Raw genomic sequence first — 26,555 nt, forward strand, 5'->3', positions numbered from 1 at the left:
AGGGAAGCATTATAGTTCTGCTTGGACATGCACTTACATATGCACTTCTGCGTTATAAATGTTCAGTAGTTTCAGAACTCAAGTTGTATGATATTTAAATATACATACACTTGAATAAAAAATTAAATTAAATATATAATTTATAGAGCACGAGCGATGTTGCACAACATTAACCATAAGTCAGTTGTCACGGAGAGCAGAGATTGCAAATTATCAATTGAGTTTTTTTCTCTGTTTTTTTTTTTTTTTTTTTTTAGAAACCGTTGATAGGAACTGACTAATTTATGGAGTTCATGCCCCACTACCAGATGGACATGAATCCTCTAATTACTCAAATATCATAATTATCCACTTTAATTCATATTGTGAGAAGCAAAAGAAAGATTTGATTATGTATAAAGTTGTCAGTTCTACATTAATCTTTTTTTATCGCGAGTAACTTATTTCATAATTGTAATATTACAGACAAAAATACTAGCTGTGGTGGTTGTGGGCAGTGGATGTCGATGATTGGTAGTGGAGACGGAGTGTTGTATAGTAGGTGTCCTCCCGCGATGAGTCTTCGGACTCCTTGGAGGTGTCACGAATAATAATAATAATATTGACTTTCCTCTTCGTCCAATAGTAGATTGTATTGATTCTCCTACTTACCGTATAGTCAAATATCTAGCTAAATTATTGAAATCTCACATAGGCAACTCTAGTTCCTTTCTAAAAAAAACTCCTCAGATTTCTTAGAAAAATTGAAAAATGTCTCATTGCAACCTACAGATCTTATGGTGAGCTTTGATATAGAATCTTTATATACAAATATACCTCTCAACGAGACTTTAAAATTACTTGCTGACATCTTTCCAGAAGTCATTATAAAACTATTCGATTTCGTAATACACTCTGGATATTTCTTATGTCAAAACAAATTTTACAGCCAATTAGAAGGAACGGCCATGGGAAGTCCTCTCTCTCCTGCTTTAGCCAACTTTTATTTAGAACATCTAGAAAAAGTCCTCTTCTCATCTATTTTCCCTCAACCATCCTTTTGGGTAAGATATATAGATGACATCTTTACTTTTTTTAAACAGTATCAATTCCTTACATCATCGTATAAAGTTTACTATGGAAATGGAAGAAAACAACCAGTTATTTTTTTAGACGTTCTCCTCATCCGGTCACCTTCAAATACTCTTACAACTACGGTTTACAGGAAACCAACGTTCACAGGTTGTTATATTCTTAAAGAATCAACCCATCATCCTTGTCAAAAAACAGGAATCTTAAAATGTCTAATCAGAAGAGCTAAAACTAATTGTTCTACTTCTAATTTTCTACAGAAAGAACTTTCTACTATCCAACAACACACGAAACTCCATGGCTTTTCCGAAAAGAGTACTCAACATCTTCTCGATTCTTATAATCCACCACAAAACAACAAAGATTCAATACGTCGAGTTCCAATTCCATACATCTCCAAGATTTCAGAACCTATCGCAAGAATTCTGAAGAAATATGAGTTAACAGTATTCACCTATTAACAAATTATCTTCCCATTTTCCTTCTCCTAAAGACAAACGCTCAACTATGTCTCTTCCTGGAGTTTATCGAATTCCCCGCAATTGTGATCTCTCCTACTTTGGACAAACTGGACGTTTTCTTGAAAAAAGAATCCAAGAACATCAATCCTCCATTCATCACAACAAACCTGAAAAATCTGGATTGGCTCAGCACGAGATTGAAACTAACCACAACATCCTTTGGTCAAAAACTCGCCTCTTACATAGATCCCGTTATAAATTTGAACATTTATTCAAAGAAAGCGTAGAGGCCTTACTCCATCGTCCTAACCTGAAACGGAATGACTGCATATCTATATCAAAAATCTGGGGAAAGTCTAATCAGGATAACTCATTAATCCATATTAATATTATGTTATTTAATATTATTAATTAATATCTTTATTTCAATCATGTCTCTGCTTAAAAATATTCCCTTTAATACTTAGTGATATAACATCACGCGGCTTGTTCTATTTTTAATGATCTATTGTTAGTATTCCACCTTGTATTTTTTTTTTTAAACTGTTCTTGTAGTGCGACTGAAGATGGTCTGCTGTTTCTAGACCGAAATATTTGGTTAATTAAATATCTTTCTTGTGTTTACGTGCTTATATTATTCAGGCTTTATGTCACAAGTATCCTTAAAACATCGAACTTTTTATTTAGCTAATTACGATTGCAAAACGACAATCTGAAACAGGACGTTGTTGAATTCTCACTAGGAAAAATGTTGGAGGTATATCTGATTGTGATGGACTATTTGAAAATGGTCAATCATTATTTATTTCCTTACCCGAGCGAAATCCGAATCCCAGCCTGCTACTTTCACGCCCTCTTTAAGCAGTGCTCTTTGTTGAAATAATAATTACAAAAATAAATATTCAACTTTGTTAATACCTTACTTGTGTGCGTTGCAAACAAAGGTTTATCTCTAAGCCTTACCTCGTGACGATTTGGAAAAAAAATTGCGGATATTCTCCTCTTGGGTTTCCTTCTTGCTTCGAAGCACTCCTTTTCCTTGCAGCCACTACAGCGGAAGTGTTGTTAGGGTTAGCTGACACGAATACAGCACCAATGTTACAGATATTCCTGCGAATTGGTCAGGTCATGACTCTAATTATGTCGTCATCACTTCTTTGTATCTTTCCTCTACACCTCAGCTGCGCTTTATTTCGTTGCACATTTTATATTGAGTAATAGAGAACAGAGGTAACGACGCCGAACAATCTTCTGCCTTAGATACATCTAGGGTGGCGCCACGGTATACTCCGTAACCATAGTAACAGAAGTAGTGAAAACGCGAAACGCATCTGTTTTTAAGTTAAAACATCTGCAGTACCAGCGAGATGCTCATACTTTAAAAATGTTACGTATTGATTGAATAAAAGTGATATAATTTTTGGGCGAACATCATGAAATGCATATCATGAACCTTACAAATTGCAAGACAGGCTTCTGCAACGGTATCTGCTCACCTGCAGCATCGCTATGCACAGCAGCGACACTAACATATTATAACAAAAATAATAATTGGTATTTTTACAATTCTGTATTCAGGTTAAAAGGAATAAACAGATATTTTTTGTTCAACCCACGAAACTTTGTAAAACCTAACCGTGGGCGGACTAAGGATTTTTAATTTATTTATTGTATTTTTTATTTATTTTTATATAAAGACATTATTTCATGTAAACAAAAATTAGCATTGCAGTTACTGTCGGCGGGGTTTTTATTTTTACATTATCGAAGTTCTCATGTGTTCACGGTTGTTGCAAAGGTAACATTACGAAATTGGTTCATTATACCGAAATATAGTTGGTATCGAACGATTCCCATATCGAATAAGATAAAGAAAGAAAATACTCTTCACAGCAAGAGACAATGTAAATTAAAACCGGTTCTTTTGAATTACCCTGAACTTTCGTAGACCAACTAAACTTCTCAACTGTACTGACGATGTCCTAAGACACTTAGATCGAAATATTTACGTATTAAAAAAACCTATCACTGTGGTTTTAGGTGTGTTTATTTAGTCATGGTAAATTAAATATGGAAATGGACAACAGAATCAACAAAGCTGGTATGGTGGGAAGTCAATTGAATAAATTCATATGGAATAGAAGAGAAATTAGTCGGAACACTAAATTAGCTGTATACAAAACAGTACTCAAACCAGTTTTAACTTATGGATCTGAGAGCTGGGTCAGAAGTAAAACACTTGACCAAAGACTAGAGACCACAGATATGAGAGTCCTGAGAAAGATTAATAGCATGAACAGATAGCATCAATGGCAATATCATATTAAAAACGAGGATATTAGGAAAGAACTTGACATCGTCAGCATCCAGGAATGCATTAGCAGAGCTAATCTCAGGTGGTATGGTCACTTAAATAGAATGGGAGAGGAAAGATCAGCAAAACAAGTGTTCTCTGCCATGTTGGCAGGAAAACGATCCAGAGGAAGACCAAGATATAGGTGGAGTGATGCAGTAAAAAGTGCCTTAGACGATAGAAATATAAGATCTGCTAATGTTGGAGTCTTGACAAGTAACAGACTGATTTGGAGGAAAATTGTAGATAGGAAGTTAGTGATGATGTAATTTTTTCATGTAGTACTATCATATCCTGTACACCCCTTGAGGGTACATGACAGGAATTCGATGATGATGATGAGAAGATATCATAGCCATAATTTTTCAACAGCAATTAAGATTGTTTGGACATCTCCAGAGAATGTCGTTTCAAAGATTACCAAAAATAGTCTTGCATGGAATCATTGGAGGAAGACGATCAAGAAGTTGACCATAAAGAACTTGATTACTGTCTTTGAAGGAAAGGTCACAATTATCGCGCTTCAGAGAGATGACAGAAATGGTGCCAGATGGTTCAACCAAATTTGCACATAGGGGACTCAACCCGTTATCTGACGGATGAGAAAGAGTTGCTTTATCCGTGAACTGCTGTTAACTTTCCAAAACAAATCTCTCCACTTAGATTGCTGTTCTCATATGATATCGCTTAGTTCAGATTAAGCACCCAGTTCGGAAGAGAGTACGTATAGCAACCAGCTATCATCCATTCGCAGTTTAATTTCCAACTCCTAGAATTAATTTTTCTTTTCTACTATTGCCCAATGCAACGCTTCTATAGCATAGTCCAGAAGAGGTTGCGACCGTTACCCTTCTGTTAGAAATACATCCAACAGAAACCTTTTCATTTGATGGTGAGTAAGCTGGCCTCGTACGTGGTTAGGATAGAGTTTCGTTCAGTAAAACAAACTAGGCAGAAAAAAAAATCGTGCAGTTAGAATGGCATGATACGTTGGCTTCATACCACTAATTGCTTCGTCCGAAGCTCAACGGTGTCCATTAACCTCCTTCTTTATGCATTTCCTAAAATGTTCACTGTACCGGCGTTCAAATGTAATGTAGTTCACCACCCACAGCGCTATATCATAAAATTCCTCTGAACATGAGATGCTGACTATATTATCCTGCCTAGCACCATAACTCTTACCACGTAGGTATGAAAGAATATTATGAATTACATATTTCACTGAAGTCAAATTAGTAAAATGGATTTTGGTGATAATTAAAATGCAGTCCGTTGTGAAAACTTCAAGAAGTACTCTGAAATTTTACTCTTTCTCTATTTCACTAGTTTTCTTTATTTTTCACGAAAGGGTGTTAGTATATCATACAATAGTAAGTACCATGGATGCGGTAAGGGTTGGATAATCAATAAAGTCCACTCTAGAAACAAAACGTGCCACTTTTTTTCTTTTCTTTTTTCTTTTTTTCATGCCCTCAATAAGTAGGGTGGCTGTTTCGACACTGGACGATGAAATTCATCACCCACAAAAAAAAAAAAAAAAAAAAAAAAACAGAATCTGTTTATGGACAACTGAGTGACAATCAACTAGGCCAGCGTTTCCCAAATGGTGGGTCACGAAAGCTAAATGCCGTGTCGCCTTAAAAAAACTCGAAAACCTAGGTGTTTCGTTTTGGGGTTTTCTTTTATCACGAAACTCTAAAATACAAATAAATAGCGTTTATTCGGAAACTAATGAATAAATAATTTAATTAATAGAGACGAAAAACGCGTTCCGTCCGCATCGCCATTACACAGTTTAATTTAGTTTAATTTCTTTATATTTTTGTAAGAGTAAATGCTTCTTTATAATAATAATAAATGAAATCTCTATGAACATTCAAATCTGTTTTATTTTACCTGTTGGTCATAAAAATTTTAGTGGGTCACGAAGATGAAGTATTAAAATAACCGGACCACGGGAAAAATAGTTTGGGAAACCTTGAACTAGGCGATAAGAGATTTGGGCGACAGGACAAATAGGCGAATGCATCTGTTTGTTCTTTTTGCTGTCGCCCAGCTTTCACCAAATCCAAACGGTTCACTGAAAACTACAGATACGCCTTCCAGTACATCTCACCTGCTTTTGAGGCTTGATCAAAAACATTGGAACACTTGGTCAAAGAACTGCGTAATTTCTCTGAATGTTTGTTTCTGTTTTTAGATGAACTCGCTCACGACTGTTAATTATTTTTATTATTCCTTATGGTTTAAACCAATGTTGTTTTACAAATTGAAAAAAAAAAAAGATTAATCCGTAAAAAAACATTTGATTAATTGAAAATCAGGAAAGTAGATAACGCTGTTCCTCTGTTGTACAGCAGTTACTCCCCCACTAAGCGACGTTAGTGTTTCTTTGCATCTCCGCTCGTGTTCCGTGGCTCTGCTTGAGGGAGCCATCCCTCAACCTGCGACGTTTTTGTGATATAGAGAGAGACACAGAGAAAAGTACTTCGAAAAATTTAATTTTTTGTTAATACTGTGCACCGTGTTTGGCTTAATTTCTTAATTAAGCTTGGACGTAATTGAACTTCTAATAAATAAACTGCAAAAAAGCACCCGATAGCAATGCCGTTCAACTAGAAGCACGGAAAACGGATTATAACAAAGTCGGAACACAAGGATTTTGTTTTTGTAGCGGAAGATGCTTTTTGGAGTTTGGGCCCTTCGATGGACGTACCTACAAAACCTCCGGAAGAATAACAAATGAAGATTGTCTACTAACAGGATTTCGGCAAAGCGAAAAACTGAAAGTAGATATAATCAGGAAGAGTAGCAGTTTGTTGAAGATTATCGGAGCACTGTAACAAAAGACAGTCCGAGAATAAATGTGGAAGAGTTTGGTTACATTTATATCTGATCTGATGAGGATATATTGAAGGAATGTGGCTGAAGCATTAATAAATATATTAAAGTTAATATAAAATAAACATTCGGATTTTGTGTGGCGTGAGGGACTGTCCCTGTAAGTCATTTTTCTCATGCAGAGCAGTTCAGAAGGTTGACATATTGCACAGACGTGTACTGGATTTAAGAAATGAAAGTGAACTGGAGGAAAATTTGTTCTCTTTTTCTCCAAGATCACATCATATGGAAACTGGAGATTTCTTTTATCTTCTTTATTTATTGGCCGGGATCCAGATCTGTAGGGAAAGAGAAAATGAACTAAAATCGATGGTTTTTTTTTTTTTTTTGGTAATAGCATTATCTTTCCAAATCTTCCATAATGAACTCTTCCCATTTTCCCCACTGTAATTCCTCTTCTGATTTCATCAGAGCAGCTTCTTTCTTTGTTAATGGGTACTCCAAGATAAAGAAATGGATCATTTTTTTTTTCATCAGGTGGAAGAAACCTTGATATTCAAGGTTTTTTTAACCTTGAAAACAAGAATTCGAACGATTCTTGTTTTTATTTTTGCCGAATATCTGTTCAGTTATCATCAAATCAGATAACAGCCAATCATGAACAGATGGCCCCATCTCACTTTATAACTAAAAGAAACGCTTTGTCTGAATGAATCTCCTACCTAAAACTGTTTACGCCCAAATCAAAATTTAAACTTCAAGGCTATCACTATTTCGATGCTAATTATAAGTATTCTATCATTCTTTGTCCATGTTTATGTTTCGTATATTTTAAATGGGTATTGGCAAAGTTGGTAATACATGTTGATAATATATTGGATGGATATATGTTGCTGAGTGTAAAAGCCAAGTTGTGGCAATGTTGCTTGCACAACGTGAAACAAAAGCCAGTATTGAACTGCCATTTATTTATTTATTCACTGCCTCCTTTCAGGTCAATTCTACCAGTACTACCTACTTAGGTTACGTACAAAACGCATTGTCAGCTACTAGGAAACACTCACTGCGATGAATTAATGATGGAATACTAAAGACAGTCTGCCCGATCACATACAAATAGCAATTAGCATTTTTACTTCAATATGCCTTTTTAAATTTAAACGCATCAAAGGGGAACAGTTCACGCAAAGTGGCTTCAGATACATTTCCATTTAAAGTAATAATAAGCACGTTTATTAAATTTATAATAAATAATTTATTAATTATTCGCATTTGTGACCTAATTTTTACGTGTTTGTCCCTATATTGTTTTATAACTGCAACGTGCAGAGTGAGTTTTTTCCGAATAATACGTTACAAAAAGACAATAAATAAATAAATAAATAATGGTCTCGTGTTTGCATACGTAAACCTCGTTGCCATGGCAGCTAACAGAATATCACTTTTTTAACAGTTTACTTCAGTTGTTTATTTACATGAAACTGTTTATCTAAAAATCAAAGTTAATACCTCCTGCATTAACTCTGCAAACACTGCATTAGATAGGGCAAAAAAGGAAACTGCCACAGGGGCGATAAAAATTTTGAAATGGTCCAGAGTTGTTTTTTTTTTCCATTTTTAATTTTTTTTTATGTAGCAATTTGATATGTCTTTTTTTTTTTCTCCACGTTATTTCTTAAAGTTTGTGTCCTAACATAGCCTATAGTCGTTTCATAGCTAGTAGGAGAACGCACAGATTTTGGGGTTGTTGGGAAGCTCCCCCGCCTACTTCATACGAACGTCTCTCGAAAGAAAGTTCAGATGTCCTACGCCATCCGAATCAAATCGATCCCGACAGTTTGACAGATTCTTATTTTCAGCAAATACAAATATGATTAGTTTCTTATGTGATATGATCCTTGTATTTGTGGCAACTACGGTATTGGTTAACAGATTGTTGTATTATCGTATTCTGGATCATTGAATTGCTTGTTTATTGTTTAATTTTAATGTGAAATATTTCTTACTAATTTCAAAAAATTACAATAAAATGACAGATTTCAACTTCATTATAAAATACAAATGGTTGTCCTAATGAACTCGTTCTTCCTTAGCTATTTTCTTTCTGTTTTTAATACACAGGGTACTGTAATTCAAGAACTGAAACTTGGTTTATATTTAGGCATGCATAAGCTCCATCTCGTGTCAAAAACTGAAATGTATACAACAAATATCTTTTACGATTTGTCGGGATTAAAATGAAGAGTACTGCAGATTAAAATATATTTTAATCTGCAGATTCTTTTACTAAAAGATTATACTTATTTAGTAGCTGTTTAGCAGGACGACAAACTTTCACTTTTGTATAATATCCCGACATAGAGGTTGAGGGGAGAATTTTGCACTAAAAAAAAAAAAATTCTCTTCAGCAAGCGAAGCTTTATGGAAAGGAAATACCGAGAAAGGAATATTTAGTTTATTATATTATATGAGTACGAAAAAAGGAAAACGTAATGTATATTAATAAAGGAATACATAAAAGACTGCAGATTATTCGTGACTTGACAGGAAGCTGAAATCGTGATTATTAAAAAGAAATGGAATCACAAAAAAAGAAAAGTATTGTCCCCATTTCCATCGTTTTTCTTATCTCATCTTTTGCTTTATGTAATGATCTGATTCCTTGTTAGATTTCATCTCTACTCCTTTTTTTTTTGTCCCTGCATTATTCTTTTTGTTTGCTTTATGTTCCGTTTCCTGTCAGAATTTAACATCTTCCTTCTGTTTGTTGTCCTTTAGTAGACTGTCAATGCAGTCACGCACTTTGCCTGTAATTCTTTTTTATATTTATTTACTTATGCAATATGTAATAATGTTTTGCTTATTTTTTCAGACAATAAATTAAATAATCCCTTTTTGATTATCTCCTTTTCAAAAACTTTCCCATGTTCATTATGCTTTTTCATCTGTATTTTCGGCAAACAAAAATATATTATGAACATGGGAAAGTTCTTGAAAGGGAGATAAAGGCTTAGTTGGTACTGTGGGCTCAGAGTTTGAATTAAGGAATAGTGATTAGCTTGGCTGAATTGCGATATTGACTGAGTTCACAATAACCATAGAGTATCTATGAAAAAGACAAATTAAGTGTTGGGTGGGACGGGGAATACCTAAAAGATTTTGGATTTTTTTTCTTATTGTGTGCCATAATAAATAATTACTGTATGACAAGTTTTTATTGGTTATACAGTATTGTGTTGATAATATGGTTTAGCAAAAAAAAAAAAAAATTTTTTTTTTTTTACTAAACTGGACCTGAAGATTATGAAATGCTAATAAAAAATCTTTAGATACGCATTAGTTTATTTTATTATCCCCTAATTTTTATTTACATTTAAAATAGTCCAACTTGCATGTCACTCTATTCTGCTATTTGTAAGATTGTTGTCATTAAAATAAGAAATTTGGAATTCCTACCAAAACCTCAGATTGCATTAGGGTTGCAAATATAACAAAAGCACTAAGCAAAATACTCAGAAAAGTAAATAAAAAAAAATTCGCTAAAAATCCTTTATTCACCCACAGGAAATAGACGAAGCCTAATCTAACTTTTTGGAGACCGAAAGGCAGTCAGTCTCCACCCTCAGCGAATCAGAGTAGCTTGCCAAGACCATCATTGATTTTAAACATCATCCAGTAAGAAAATAATGCAACAAGTGCCGCTATCTCGTGGTCCTTAACCGTAACGCTGTATAGTATTTTCTGAAATTGTGTGGATTCCTAAGATCGATTTTCTCAAGTTTACGGAACAAAAACCCCGCTTGCCCTTGAAAAAGAGTTAGAAAAAGTTCCTCTAGTAAACGATTAGAATCGAACTTGGAACGTCTTTCTTGGGGCAGCCGTGCGGTATTGATGGGAATGCCGTAAATTCGTTGCACGGAAAGCTGTATTTTTCTTTTATGAAAAATAGTATGTTCCTTTTACAAAAACCAATAATAGTTAGACATCATAGCAGATTCCACCACTCTTCATTGCATGACAAGTATTGTTGGAATATTTTCCATTACTTGTTTCTAACACCCCCAAGTTGTTTAGCAAGAAGCTTAGAGAATGTAAAAAAAAAAAAAAAAAAATATGCATTAATAACATCTGGCTTCTTTAAGAGTGATACTTACGAGAGTTCTACAAATTCGTGATAGCTTTCTTATTTGTTATTAACCAGAATATGTGAACATGGGCAGATAATTCCGGAGAGATTAATTTGCATCCGAAACTGTTGTCATTTGAATCATTTCGTGCGAATGGACTATACAAAATAACTTCGTTGAGTTTTGGGAATTTTCTCTTGAAGTAAAACCAGGACTCATTTCATCCATTTTGTCATATTTACTTTGCGCAGTATACAGCACATATTAAAGTGTGCCCAGATTTGACTTTAATTTAAATGACAATCAAAACACGAACAATAAGTTTATTTTACTCTTGGTTATAGATCCAGCACATAGCAAAAATATCTGACCAATTAAAACCGTTGCAAATGTCTTTTATCTGTCTTTCAGATGCGACTGAAACATTCACTTGGCCTCAATCTTCCTAGGCGAAAAAAGTTACAAATGGTTCCACTCGTGGACTAGCGCTTGTTATGCTATCACCCTTCTGTGTTCCCTGCGTTCGTCCACGCAGAGAACACAGAACATAACAATATTTAGTTGTTATAACATAACAACTATATTGTTATAACATATTTACAACATAACATATTACAACATAACAACTATATTGTTAACAATATTGTTATAACATAACAGGTTATAACAATATTTAGTAAACAAGGATTCCCCCCCCCCCCACACACACAAGAATTGGTCATTACTGTTTTCTTTTAAACCATCGCGTTTTGTAATTCTGCAGGGGACAAGTCAAAAGTCATGGAAGATGTCAGTTTTAGATCACGATAACCAGAGGAGTAGGATATTTTGGCAGTATGGCAGTTGCCAAGGTCGCAGGCATCACAAGGAACGCAGCGCCAGTGGCGAGATATTTTGATTAATTATCAAAATTGTCGCACTATAAAAGGCCTTTAACTGCGAATTTGAGGAGGGCGCTAAAACCTAACTATGCTGCTGATGGCCGCCACTGGCACAGACGGCAGTTGCCTACATTTGGCACGTTTTTTTTTTCTTTCTTTATTTCTTCTTTGACCGCCCTGCACATCTTTTGGAAAACCATGGCTTGGATACAGAATGGAATTTTTAACAGACCGAGAATGAAGGACTCAATTCCAACATGGATAATTTATATAACATGGTCACAACAAGTATTTAGATCTGAGAATGCATACAGCAGTTTGACCATGGAAATGAGGATTGAAAGTCTCAGATGTTTTCGCTTGCGATTGTTGCCCTTCCATCTTCTAGTAAATGCCCTTCCCTCGACTAGAGATGAACATTAGATGAGATTGTGATATGAATGATCAAGAAGAAAGATCGCTTCAGCAGTGTACCTTTTAAGAAGAATTCACTCACTGAGCGTGCTGGGTGGGTGAAGAGGATTGTTAGATATTCTGGTTGGTAAATGAACAACTTGCTTTAGGTCACTGTTATCTATAGCTATCTCTCCGCAAACAGCAAAACTTCTCTTCCCCCCCTTGGTCGGTTGAACTCCAGATAGGGAGACAGTTCGAATTGTCGGCATTAAAGTCACCAAGGACGATGACGCGCGATTGGGATAGTTGGAATACACAAAATCGACCTTCCAGGATAACCATTCATAGATGTTAGAATGATTATTAGAATTGAGGAAAAAATACTGGCGACAGCACATGAATGGTACGTAATGAGGCAAAAAAAATCTTAAACTACAGAAGGTCAAAAAGAGGAGATTCAAGATTCGGCTTCCTGTAGCAAGACCGCACAAAAGCACAAGTACCACCCTTGTGTTGGAAGGGGTCAAATAGCGCGTACTTTGAAAATTAAGATAGATTGTTGTTGTGGCAGTAATTTGAAGTTTTGGTCAAGAACAAGAGATTGGTGCACAACGTTAAGTTAGTCGTCTTATCTGTGACTGTTGGTATATTGGATGTTTTTCAAATTTTTAATTTTTTTTCTGAATTTGTTGAGTTTTTAATTTTTTGGATTTTTTGAGTGAAGCTTTTTTATTTTGACTGCAGTAACACTATATCTCTTGAGTTTATTTTCATGTTAGTGTTCACGAGATGAAGAGAAAAATTGCTGGGGACCATGCAGTAGACAGAGATAGACAAGAGCATCCTTGCTATTACTAATGGAATTTTAAGTGCCACCCTTTGTCCTCCCTCCCCCTTCCTACGTTTAGTGATTGTGTTTCCCGTTTCTTATTTGGTTTCAGACATGGTGTGGGTGTGTGAATTTTCATCCTAAATTCTCTATTCTTTCAATCGCTCTCTTCTGTATATCAGTGACATCCTTTCCAATGTATCAGATTGCATCAACAGCCTTGCCGATGACAGCCCTTATCTTTTCCGAGGTTTTGAGATAGACAAATAAGGTATCGATAACATTTAGGAGGCTGACTTTCTCCCGGTCAGTGGAGATTTTTTTATATTGCTTCCAGTAGCGCTGGACAGCATGGAAAAAGACTTCGATTCTAGTAGCCTACCAGAGAAACTTTATTCTAGGCCTTTATCCACTCAGTTTCTGCAGCCAGTTGTTTTGTTTTGTTTTTCACTGAAACTCGGGTTTTAAACCCCGCAGCTAAAATCGAGGTTATAATTATTTCTGTACAATCGTTTTTCTCTAGACCACAACAAAATATATACCACAAGATGATGACAGTTTCCAGACATAATCTCTCCCTTGAAAGTCTAGATTCATTGATAGCTTTACTAGCTGCACACTAATTTAAAAAAAAAAGGTATAGCTAAAGGAGTTCTGTCTCCTCCTTTCAGAATAAAAGGGGTTAAAGGATATATATTAAAATATACTGAAAACATATACCGCACTCTCGATCTATCTATATATAGGTGAGGCTCCATTACCTGCTCTCTGATTTTTTTTTCGTTCGTACAGTCTCGCGTTGATTTGTTGGAAAAGTACCCACTTTTTACTGCCCAGCTGCATTTGCTTTAGAACGTCTATTCTCAGCGAATGCTGAGAATAGAGGTTCGCGTTCTGGTAGCTGCTCAAAGTGAATTTCTCACCGGCCCCTTCTTGGAACATAAGTACTTTTTCATCCCGGTTGATCCATTGATTTTGCGTGTTCGGGTTCCTGAGGTCTACTTTTGACCACAGGTTGGTCCAGATCAAGACTTGAACTTTTTTTTTTTGTTTGTAAACGAGTCAAAATATTTTGGCTTCAGTATATCAAAGTTCGAACTCACAGATTTACGTAAACATTCCCGAGTGAGAGGATTTTGGTCATTCATTCACAAAAATAAATCACTAAGCATTAAAATAACACAAATTACTCATATTAGTCTGCGCTCAAGAACAGACTCCTTAATTTGCTGTACAGAAGACACGATATTAGTATTGTTTGGTATCATCAGCAGCGTTAGCTATGTTTTTAGCGCTCTTGACAAATTCATAGCTAAGAGCCTTTTATAGTGTGACAATTTCTCAACTCAATGCCGAAGTGTTCCTTTACCAATGCTCTGTACAAATCACAGATTCGGCGAAATTCTGAACTGCTCACACACGTTTTTCATTCCATCTACTTCACTTCTGTGGAGCAGCCTTCTTCACGAAGCATGCTCCAAAGACTACAACCTCCAGCTCTTTAAGAAATATATCAACCAATTACTTTGCTCTTGATTCTAGCTCACGTACGAATTGATTTGCTACAGACTTTGTGGACTGTTGTCTGTGGGATTGATATAAAATAAACAGGATAGTGTTGAGAATTAGGAAATTAGTAGAACAAAGCTATGTAACATCATAAAAAAATCACTAAGGGTAATTAAGTAAATGTTTCAATAAAAACGTAAAGATTTTTTCATTTGTGTGTGTATTCCATTTCAATCAAAAAGTAGAAATAATTTCCGCTTTGCTATTTGAAATAGAATTCACACACGCACATATAACTTTGAATAGCTTAGTATGAATGATTAAAATGTGCTGCCATCTGGTGAATGTTATAAAGATAAATAATCAATTTATCTTTATAAATTGATTATTTATCTTAATAATCAATTTCATATTTAGATTAAAAAACTGGACACTACAATGTTTTTTTTTTCTTAAAAAAAACTGGTTTTACCACAAATATAATATCGTACCTTTAAACAAAAACGCACGGTTGTTTGTTTTTATAAACATACAGGTATAGAAAAGCAGATATAATATTAATGATTCTCTGAAAAGACGTAATTGGCCTTTTCATTTGATGTTATTTAGTGTAATATCATTAAACGAAATATCTCTAAAATAGCGTTTCGTATTGGGTCTGAGGAAATGCCGGCTTTATGACCTTGGATGTCCTTTATATGAAGAAGAGCTACGTAAATGATCGTAGTCCACCTGTAGCCATGGTGATCAGACGTCTCGAAGTGCTCGGAAATGTTCGTCTGGCATTCGCAATGAACATAAAATACACAACGCAAATATTAAGCGTCAAATCAACGGTGGAAACTTAACACTATTATTTATTTAATTATTTAATTATTATTATAAAAGTAATACATAAATAATTAAAATAAATAAACACTGCTTTTTATAATTATTATTTATTTTAATTTGAATATGAGAACAATTTTAGCTCTTTAAAACTATGGTTGAAAAGATTGTTTTTAACTTGTTAGATTAACTTCCCCCTCCCCTCGTTTTTTTTTTTTTCTTTCTTTCTTTTTAATGGTAACTTCATGCGGGAGAAGCAGTTTAACCTGGAGTGCATCAGCAAAACTGTGGATGGGCAGAAACTTGCTTAACATTGGATTCGATTCGATTGGAATATTCTGAATGGCCGAAGCAATATATTAAACCACTGTATTATAGATGTAAACTGTGTGTTTTTCTGGTGAGTGTACCTGTTGGGAAGAAAATTCTGCCATTCCGTTAGTCTAACTCGCCTTCACTTAACATTGGATTTGAAGACCCTGTAGATCGTAATCTTGACAAAATGCATAAAGAGAGATTGTCACAGAAGGAATGAATGGTCAGAACATTTTTCTATGAGTCTGTAGTTGAACTTCGAAGGAATTCGAAATATCATGAGTCAAAATATGAGCTTGAATTGTCATGAGGTCGAACTACGTCAATCACAAAAAACACTTCTTTTTTTTTCCACAGTATAGACTGGCTTGAGAATACATACTGTAATACATGTAAGGATGATTTAGCTCCTGACATTAGTTGTCTTGGTAAGAATTCGACCAACTTAGCTGGATCAGTGGTTTACAAAAACAACGGAGGGGAAGAAAAAAAAAAGAAGCTGCTTCCTCAGTTTGGACCAGGCCAGAAATCTTATGGGAGTTCTGGTACTAAACGTTGAGTTTAGGTAGCCCGCATTTGATGCTAGTGTAACAAAGAAATAGTTGTGAATACAGCAGTTGCGGGATGAATATTTGATAATGCATTATATTTTTCTTTATATGATATAAGAATATATCTTATACATTCCTCATATTTGCACCCTCAAATTTCAGTTTATGTTCCTTTCACAAGAATGGTGCGTGTACTCTTTGGGACCACAAAGTACTCTAACCAAATCGTTGCGTGCTAATGTTTGCTTCAGCCTATGTCGAGCATTCGTTCACAGACGACCGTTGACCACAATCAGCAGTTTCACCTCACGCTTAATAAATGCGGGAAAAATTCCATTATCTGTTATTTAATTAACTTCTTGAATAAAACTGGACACAATCCTTGACCAGTCTTCTCTCTTCGTTTCTGGAAGAATGGTTCCATTATCCACAGCAGACCAGCGAATATACTGATGGCTCCTAATAGGTGGAACATGTTGTCATACGCTCCAATGTAGTCCCGAAAATATCCTGAAATAATAATAAGATTAACGTCAATATTTTTTAGCAGAACCAGACATATAAACTGATAATTATCAAAAAATATATTCTAAGAAATTACTACCGAAAATTAAGCCTAAAATTTTGTGGAATGCAAAGTAAATAAGAAGTATGAGGAAGATTTAGTATAGGAAAAGAGAGAGAGATGCAGTATTTCTAGAAATACCTAAATTATATCTTAGATGTTGAATACTAAGCTACTTTGTCAAAAGTAGCTTGGTAGTACTGCTTGTATAAGTTTTGGCAGAAATAGCAGTACTTTTGAATGTACCAGTTACTTTAAAGGGGTATTTTCAAAGTGCCTTATTACCCTAATCAGCAGAACATCGTCTTGTAGTCGCTACATTTGACCTTCGTTTGGAAGGACATGCTTTCAAATTTCGTATTTGTCGAGGAATCCTTATAAGGACATTTCATGAATAGATCTTCTACCAGTTTTTCATCTCGCATAACAAAGCTAAACTTCGTTGGCGAACACATTCGTTTCATAGCCTTAAATTAATTCTTCAGCTTAATCACCAGACGAAATAATGAAACGAAGTGTATGTTGTGAAATGTGACTAGTAATATTTAACTGTCATTCCTGTCCTTGATGTTTTCAAGAAAGTTTAAAGTTATTCAAAATTCCAATTTACATCGAACTTTAATTTAAAAGGGATGTCGAAAAGTAGCACCTGCTGACTTCACTTTTTTACTCTTCAGCCGACAATCTACTTCCTGAAGGAAAAAGTTTGACACAAACAGCGCTTCATTTCCACATTACCACGTCACACAGACTTGTTACTGGAACTCTCTTGAACGTTCTCGACGTTTGATTTGCTGCAGGTGTCTTTTCCAGACTGGGTTAAGGTTTAAACTCAAATTCATTTAAGAGGAAGGGAAAAAGTACGGAAGATACATGTATGAACATTTATAATTTTTAGAAATGTTATAAATTATTGTTAAATATTAAAAATATATTAATTTTGTCATTTGGGAGAAGTTAGAAACTGTTGATCATATTGCGCGCGTCTGTCTGTTTACACAAATTTATTTTCTTAATAAATCCTAATTCCTTCTGTAAGTCTTTATTGAATATACTAGAAATTGGTATACTAGAATATACTAGAAATCTCGATCTCAATTAGGCGTCGTGTTCCCTTGGACATAAAGGATACCACTTTAGGTATAATTTCGTATTTAAAAAAAAAAATTGCGTTGCTTGAAATTATACAAGTTTTACGGTCGTCTCCCCCCCCCCCCTCCCTGAGATATTAGGTTATAAACCAAAGTTTTCAGGAGGGAAAAAAAAATCCCCGTTTGGTTGTGCTAAAAATCAACTAATTGGGAAACGAGTTGAAAAAAATAAATAAATAAAAAGCTAGAAAAAGTTCCTAGTCAGTCCATGGCAGCTTACTGGGATAACATTTTTAGTAGAAAGTACAGTCCTGATTTTTAATGAAATTTTCCTAATTTCGTGCTATTTCCGTGAGAGGGCGCTATTACTGTTTGTCGACCAAACGATATGTGAGTAATTGGAGTCTCCTCGGTTGAATTAAATGATTAGGTAAGTTTAAATTTATCGAATGCCTTGATATTTAGTAAATGCCGTTAAAGCATGGAACATTTCTAACTTAAAGTGTTTCTGAATAACATCAAATCAAAAAATATAAAGTAATTTCTCTAAGAGACTGAGATATAGCTTAGCGGTAACTATAGGCATAATACTCTTCAGTGAGCTAAACCTGACTTAATTCTGTAATATTTTCTGGAAAAAAAAAAAAATCCGTTCACCGCAGTTTCGATATCAAGTTTTGCAGCTAGTCGCATTACAATAGCCTTCATGATTTCTAAATTAGTCGTATTCGTATTGCAAATAGTTAAAATACTGAAGAAATTTTCATTTCCAGTGTGTGCTTTATCGAGAAATGCTCTGAGTAACAAATTGAATGTGCATTTATACAATCCAGAATAAAATTCGGGTTTCCAAAGCTTGAAGTGCGCTGGAAAGTCACCATTTGGATAAACTATTCGCCAGCATACCGAGCTCATTGCGATCCTGTTCCAGTCCAGCGGCGAAACTAAAACAGTTAATTTGCAGAGCACAACTAAGTATTATTAAACTAGTTAGGTATAACCAAAGTTAACTCCATTTCTAAAAGGCAAATCCGGACAATTTTTTATTTTATTTATTTTATTTTATTTTAGAAAGACAAATCGTAACAAAACGGCGCTCGATCTGAGATCGACCGCTGTCACATACCAAAAAATTTGTTTCTCAAATGTTCCCTATCACTTCATATTCATTGCTAGATTTTATTTTCTTAATAAATCCAAATGCCTTCTGTAAGTCTTTATTGAATTCATTTTTTCTTTTAGAAGTCATATGGTGCATGATGAAATTTTATAAAATTACCATTCATTATAAAAACGCAGTTATCGGTTCGTACACTGTGGCACATTCGTACGAGCTAGGACAAACTGCATCGTTTACTGGAAATAGTAAACTGACTTTTCTGTGACTGGGGGGGGGGGGACGTAAATGTTACTGTATTCCTGTTTGTGATTTATTTCTTGTGTGTGATACAATTCATTGTTGTAAAATGAATTCGAGAAGATCTCACCTGTTCTTTTTTTTTATTATTTTATTATTATTATTTTTTATTTATTTATTGTACAAAAACAAGTATCTTTCGGGACACTAGGACAAATGATTCAAAACCCGTACTGTCCCGGTCACACCAGACAGTATACAGAATAAAATAGAATAATAATAGTAATGTCATTAGTATGTTACAGATTGTTTGAAATGTTTACGGAGTGCTGAATGAAAAAATGTTGTATTTAGCGTACTTACAGATCGCTGTTCTTAGTAAAGTTGTCTCCTTGCAAATTAATACCATAAATTCATGCATTTCTGCTGCAATTGGAAACACTGCTTGTGTCGTCTCTCTTTAAGATCGTGATCTCCATCTCAAATTCCTTCGCATGTTGGTCTCTTCGACTACAATTTCATCTGGGGTAAGCAAAAAAGAATAGAGCCACATCTCTTCTTTTCCCAAACTTGTGTAGACAAGATGTGCTCAGGCATTTCTTGTGTTGAATCAGCTAGATCTATTGTTTAACCCCTATGATGCAGAGGTTAAATGCATCCTTTTCGAAACCAGCTTCTCCGCTATTAACACAGTCAAAGATATTAATCGCTTAATGAATACCATTTACATCTCTAACACCTATACCTCTTTTAAACGCTTAAGGACCTCAGTGATACTTTTGTTCGAATTGGTGTTTAGATTGGATCTTCCTGGCCAGTAGAATAGCTAGGCTTTTAGTGCCCATGGTTTAAGCACCTTTTATAGCGTGACAGTTTCGATAAGTGATAAAATCCTGCCACTGACACTGGCGTCCTTGGCAGCCGCCTCAATGACAGTGTTCCTACGCCACCGTTCCTAGCTTTTTTTTTTTTTTGACATGATATGATTATGGTCTTTTCCTCGATGGCTGCTTGTCAACAAAGGTTAATAGAGCCTCCGTAGCGCCGTCGGTATAGACGAAGCCCTTTGGGCGGAAAGACCTGGGTTCGATTCACGTCCACGACGTGAGGAACTTTATTTGATCTCTTTCGATTAAAGGTGAGTTAGCCGATCTCATACGGAGGTAGAGGGTTTTTCGTCCCTCAGAACATGCAAACCGGCTCCGTGAACACACACACCGATCTACAGTCGCAAAATACATACTTAATCCCTCGCTAGGAGGGCTCAACCAGTCCTAAGGAACGGGGGAACCCCCTACGAATAAATAAAGGTTAATGCAAACGTTTTCTCTTTCACAGCATTTATTTCGAAAATCGCACGAGAAACAACATCGTTACATGAAAACAATGGAAGCTATAATGGCAACACTGTAAGACTATCTCAGCCAACTCTCTTGGTTGTAGTTACGGTCTCATTGCCCTCTTGCGGTCACTGAGAGAAATATTCGATATCACCTCATACATGTTTGCGAACTGCAACAGAGTACTCTCACTCTGGAACCATTCTAAGAAAACACTCTTAGATAAGCTCTTTAGAGGATTGTGGTTTTGTCAGCTGCTCTTTTTTTCGTGACTCCTAACTGCTCTTTTTAACTTACCACAGGAGTTGGAAGTCCATGCAATTCGAGCAAGTAAGCCCCTTGCTATAATGCGAATTAGGCGGCAGATGCGACAATGGCTGCCATGCATTTGGAACGTACTGAATTTATACATAATTTTCTAACGCAACGGTTCTTATTGTGATGTGGAGTTTAAGCCAGCTTCTTGAACATTAACGCAGTCAAAGACGTAAATCGCATTCATACAAGGATTTACATCTTTAGATCCTGAGAGGAGCATCTTGAACATCAATCTGAGATTGCTTACTCGTTTTGAAGCCACTTAGAAGATCTCTTACAGTATGCGCGGTGATAACTAAACGTTCCCTGACTGGCTGAAAACCAGAGGCTTAGTACAGATCGTCGTTTCTTTCAAAATACTGCCTAGAAAATTGAATCACCAAGTCCATTTCCTGCTACTGCTTGAAACACTTCCAGTAGTCTTCCTTTGGAACTGCGTTTAGCATTGCTTGCGCTTCGGATGGATCTTTGAATGGCATAAATCTTGGCTCTTTGAGCTGAAATCTTGAAAAACAACAAAGGTCACAGAGAGCAACAAGTTTTGGGAGTACTGAGAATTCGTGTTCTACTGGCAGAACAAAATTGTTTTGCCAGTAGTTTTGTGGAATATGAAATTCTCTGACAAGTTGAGAAAGACATACCTGACATGGCCAATACGCGACGAATAGTTATGCTGCTTGTCTTTATTGATTAACTCCACACTTTCTCAGCATTCTTATCAGTTGAACATTGGTAGCCTGGATATTTCCATTTTTGAACCTCAAAAATCTCTCCTTCCGATTGTCTCATCTCCAAATGTCCTTTGCATCATTTCAATCTCTTTTACAATGCTCATTTCGAAAATTGCAATTATCAACCTAGCAATTAAATTGCGTTTTATTGATCTGCTAGGAAACTTAACAAACTAACTCATGAATCCATCTGTGCTTGTCCCTTGCAGCCGTTCGGGAACGTTTGGATAGCCACCTCGTATGTTCTTTGTCAATATTTTGTTTATCCTATTGTTCATCATACGATACGTACAATGTGTTTTTTTTTTTTTTTTTTTCGGATATTCTCATCGAGTCTCTTCTTAGATGTCCCTCGGTGATGTATGCGACTATCTAGAGTTGGTGACTTTCGCATCACGGGTGATCCATTCGCAGTCTTGTTTCCTAAATTGTGCAGCGAATAGTTCTAGTCTTACACCATGAACACAGTTCAGACATCGCATGCATCTGCTGTAAGCGTGATGCATTTTCTGCTGGAATCCTCTTCCATTACTGCAAGTTCCCATAGTCTTCTCTTTTCACCGTAACATGTTTGGGTAAGGATAGTCTGGCATTGCGAAGCACTTTATGCCATGATATCCTGATTTTCATGATGAGCATATCTCAGATAGCTGTTTGTCCGGCAGTTATTCTTCCGATAGGGCTAAATTGGCCTCGCCTACTCCCGTATACGGGAATAAAATGGCGTTAGCTGATTTTTTTTTTTTTTTCCTCTGATTGTTTGACTGGCATTTTGTTACACAAAATGACACAATCAATCTTGACTTTGAATGTTAACCAAGTCTTTAGATGATTAATGAAATATCGCTCACTATTCTACAATCTTCTAATGTGCGTGTGTACTTAATATAGTATCTTACTAGGCATTTCTCTTTCTTTAATAGATCCATTTCTTTTCCTAACTCATCTTTTCTTGGGATTGTGTGATGTTGCTGCTGTTAAGCTATTTATATAGCATATCTTTCAATCTTTGTCTGACATCTACACGAATACATGACGACATCAATATACATTAATACATAGAAATACACACGTACGATATATCTTGTATACAATTATATTCCATATATATTTAACTTTACGAATTTAAGAGATGGTGCATTTAATGTTGGAAAAAGTGGTATCTACAAATATTAAGTTAATATTGAGTGATAAAATTAAAAGTCGTTATAAAAATCTGTCTTCGAGTTTAAAAACTTTTCATATAGATGCATTGCATAGATACAAAATTAATTTATAAGACAACAGTTACGTTCTCTGCTTAATAATATATAAATGAAAATATGTGTTTCCTTTTTCTATCATTCGGATAATTTCTAAAATTTTTATCCGCCAGATGATAGTACTAACTTTTTTTTTTTTTTTCCATCCTTGAATGATTTACGTTTCAGCGACTGAAGGACTCAGTGACCTATATAGAAAAGGGATAATCCTTTAGCTGTCAGCACTTACTTTATGATAGCCAACTTGTGTCGTCATCCAAGTGACTAGACTCAAAATAAGTGCATACGGTATTTTTCTGACGTCTTTAAATCGTCATATTCATTTTTAATTTATTGTTCCGTGTGGTGGTGGTGCTATCGGAATAGCCCCAAATATAGTATGCTGTTAGTCCAATGACTGATGTAGATTTTTTTTTTTGTCTTTTCAATTTAATTTTTGATAAACTATAACAAAGAAAAGAAAGACATTTTTTGCACTAAAATAAAAATGGGAAGCATTTAATAAAACTGATAACAGAGAATTTTTATTGAACGGTGTTTTATTAAAAATTATTTTCATATTTGTATATCAAATGCGTTCGACTGTTAGATTGTATGAAAAAACTGGAAAGAAGTTGAATTCGTTCGCACTGAATCAGTTTGATCGATAATTGGCAAAAGAAAATCAAGTAGACTTTTTATCCCTGAATGCAGGTTTTTCATGGAAACTGAATATTAAAAAAATAAGAAGAAATAATAATCCGAAATAAAAATACAGCAAGTATTGACAGTTATCTAAGCGGCACGACATTAATCTAAAATGAATCAGCTACCACTTTTTTTTTTCTCTCTCTCTCTCTACTAATATGAGTACTGATTTTATTTGGCGAAGTAACACTTTCATGGGTAGGAGTAGCGATAAACTAATGCGATCGAAAACGATTTTTAGGGAACATGAGTATTTAGTTTTAAGTACCCAAATTAGCTCTTATATTAAGCAAAAATATTGTTATATAAATTCAGCCAATTTTTTATTTTATTTTATTTTTTCACTTGATTTCTACTTCATTTGGCTAGCAAATGCAATGCCGCTGTGCTTATGGTCTGTATGTAGATATTCCAGTTACGATGGATTAATTAAACTTGGAAATATATACAGAGTAGTCTGTGGTATCTCATACTTAGGATAATCCTCTAAGACTGACCTTGTAAGTTCCTTAATAGTTCTTCCAAAAGTCTATTAATATGCATGCGTAGTAGTAGATTCCTTATCCTCCAATTACATTAAAATGATACTAGTGGGAAGGCTGTGTTATTTAGGGGTGTTTCGCGAGAACCCAAGGTTTTTGTTCAAGTTATTATATAAACGAAAAGATACTCACATGTGGTTGTCTTTTTATACACATTGTCGAAAAATCGGACTTTTCATCCCATAACAGGCAAACTGGCTAGGAGAACAGACAATTTATCTATTTTGGCATAAGACTAACCTTATCCTAAAATTATGGTTACCAAAGCCAATCTGAGTAGATTGTAGGCTTGTAACCACAGATTATGATTATTCTCATTTCTCAATACTTCAGACTAATGCTCTCCCAGCAGCCAAACTCTTCTTGCTTTTTCTAAACGCTCAAAAATCAAAATAATATAAAAAAAAAAAAACATACTCATGCTGCTGGTGTGATTAGAGGTTTGTTGATTGGTACTAATGGCCCACGCAAAAAAGTTAAGCAAGTTTGAGCGCGATTAGTAGTTGGAAGGAAATCAATCGTTCCATGTTGTTGGCACACTCTCCCTCGATGAGTCTTTGGACCCCCTGGAGGTGTCACATAATAATAATAATAATAATACTTTAAAATATATTGCCATAACGTTATTTTATCCCCCTTTTTCTGCTTTCCCCCAGTCAGTTTAAACATTAAATCATGCATGATACACTTGAACAAGATTTCCGATAACAAAGGTCTGCATATGCAGATCTTTGTTAAATTTTCATACCACAATGTAAATAGGACTAAAATATGAACTAATCAATGATTCTCCTGTAAACTAATGCAAGGACTATTTTGTCACTGTACTTAAATAAATTGGACTGTGCTTTATTGTGGAAAACTTAATCATGCGTATTTAATTTTTTGATTAAAATTTCCTATTGTTATCACCGACTTAAAAAATATATCTTGCTTATAAATATACTTACCAATCATTGTTGGTCTAATGAAATTCATAACTCCCGTGAAGAAGTAAGTTGCCCCCACTGCCATAGACAACACCTCCAATCCTAAATAATCTGCGAGCAAAACATAGAGCACAATAACGACGCTGCCAACTAACAGACCATAGCACACGGAGATGCTCATCAAGGCCGCATAGCTCTGGAAAACGGGATAGGCCTGAACCAAGAGACCGATTGCTATCATGTTGATCATTGCTAGAGTTTTCCTTTTCAGGACTCCGTGATCTGTTATCCACCCAGAGCCTAGTCGTCCGGCAAGATCGGCAAAGGAAAAAGCCGTCAGAATGTACACTCCGTCACTTTTGTGAATACCCTGGTCAATTGCGAAATCCACAATGACGATGAAGAAGGTGTGAAGTAGGAAGAAAAAACTAAGAATGGTGATTGCTGTGATGACGAACATGGGATGGATAAGGACGGTCCCTAAAATATTAATGTCTGTTGCACACTCCATCCTTATTCTGTACCCCTTTCCATTTGCATCGCTGTCGTTAGAAATGGACACATCGAGAGGAGTCCCTTGTCCATTTAAATTTTCAGTTATTTTGTTATTTGTGAGCACATGGGGTGGTTGTAAAGGATTATTGAAGTTGTCGTCTTTCCCGTTCACCGATTTAAACTCGGCATCAGGTAGCTTTAACTTGACGTGAGGAAGTGGGCATAGGTCGTCAGTCGAAGGATGCAAGAGTAAAGGAAAAGATTTTGTACTTCGGCTGAGAGACGGGCGAGAATTCTCTGCCTGACGTGCTCGAAAATCAAGTGATTTCGACAGTCGTCCAAACTTCCGTAGATTGCAAGTGTTTGAGATGTAACTTTCTGAGGATTGTTGATCAGTTAAATTAGAAGGCGTCTTCTGCAACCAAGCTGGAGTGCGTAAAAGAGACGACGCAACCAGCGTATTCATTGTGAGACCTCCAACAAGTAGAAAACTTCCACGCAATCCATAGGTCTCCAAAAAGTATTCCATCAAAGGGGGAAATATGAGGGAACCCATTGTACCCCCGGCAAAGGCTATACCAGTGGCTGTAGCCCTGTAGGTCAAGAAAAACTGGTTCACGATCACAGGGACAAGAGTCATCACGAGTCCAAATCCAACTCCTAGAAAGGAATAAAAAATATTATTCAGAAATCTTAATAGTTACAAGTCAGTGGCTTTGTATTCTGACAATTTATCGACATAGTTTTCAGTAACTATGGATTGATGGTATAACTTTTTACTGAACTAATGCTTTTGCAAGTGATTACGTGGAATGATAACATCAGAATGACTGTGTTACACGAGCATGCAGTATACGATTATTTGAAAGCATCGACTTTTAGTAACTCAATTAGTAATTCATCTCTCACACGCATACTCTCTCTCTCTCTCTTCTGAATTTGTAGACTACTTTAAGAATATTAACAACTCCCCATCTTGGTAAAATTGCAAGCTGCGTTAAAGTTCATTAAAATATCGATTAATGAATTAATTTGAATTGTAATGCAATTAATTAGTTGCGTGTAAAATTGTT

The 26,555-nt window shown here is 35.4% G+C and overlaps 1 protein-coding gene across 1 annotated transcript in view; it reads right to left on the reverse strand.

The window, feature by feature from the left end:
• The window catches only part of LOC150095753 (uncharacterized), a 145,290-nt gene that overhangs the window by 110,955 nt on the left and 7,780 nt on the right, over nucleotides 1-26,555 (reverse strand). The window contains exons 3-4 of the mRNA XM_090409952.1: nucleotides 25,009-26,142; nucleotides 16,516-16,675 (exon numbers count right to left, since the gene is read on the reverse strand). Of these exons, the coding sequence (XP_090266078.1) occupies nucleotides 16,516-16,675; nucleotides 25,009-26,142 (1,294 nt within the window). The remainder of the gene's footprint in view (nucleotides 1-16,515; nucleotides 16,676-25,008; nucleotides 26,143-26,555) is intronic.

Source organism: Typopeltis vanoorti, chromosome 20, assembly GCF_054136105.1.
Source record: "Typopeltis vanoorti isolate ZY-2024b chromosome 20, IOZ_Tvanoo_1.0, whole genome shotgun sequence".
Classification (NCBI taxonomy): Eukaryota; Metazoa; Arthropoda; class Arachnida; order Uropygi; family Thelyphonidae; genus Typopeltis; species Typopeltis vanoorti.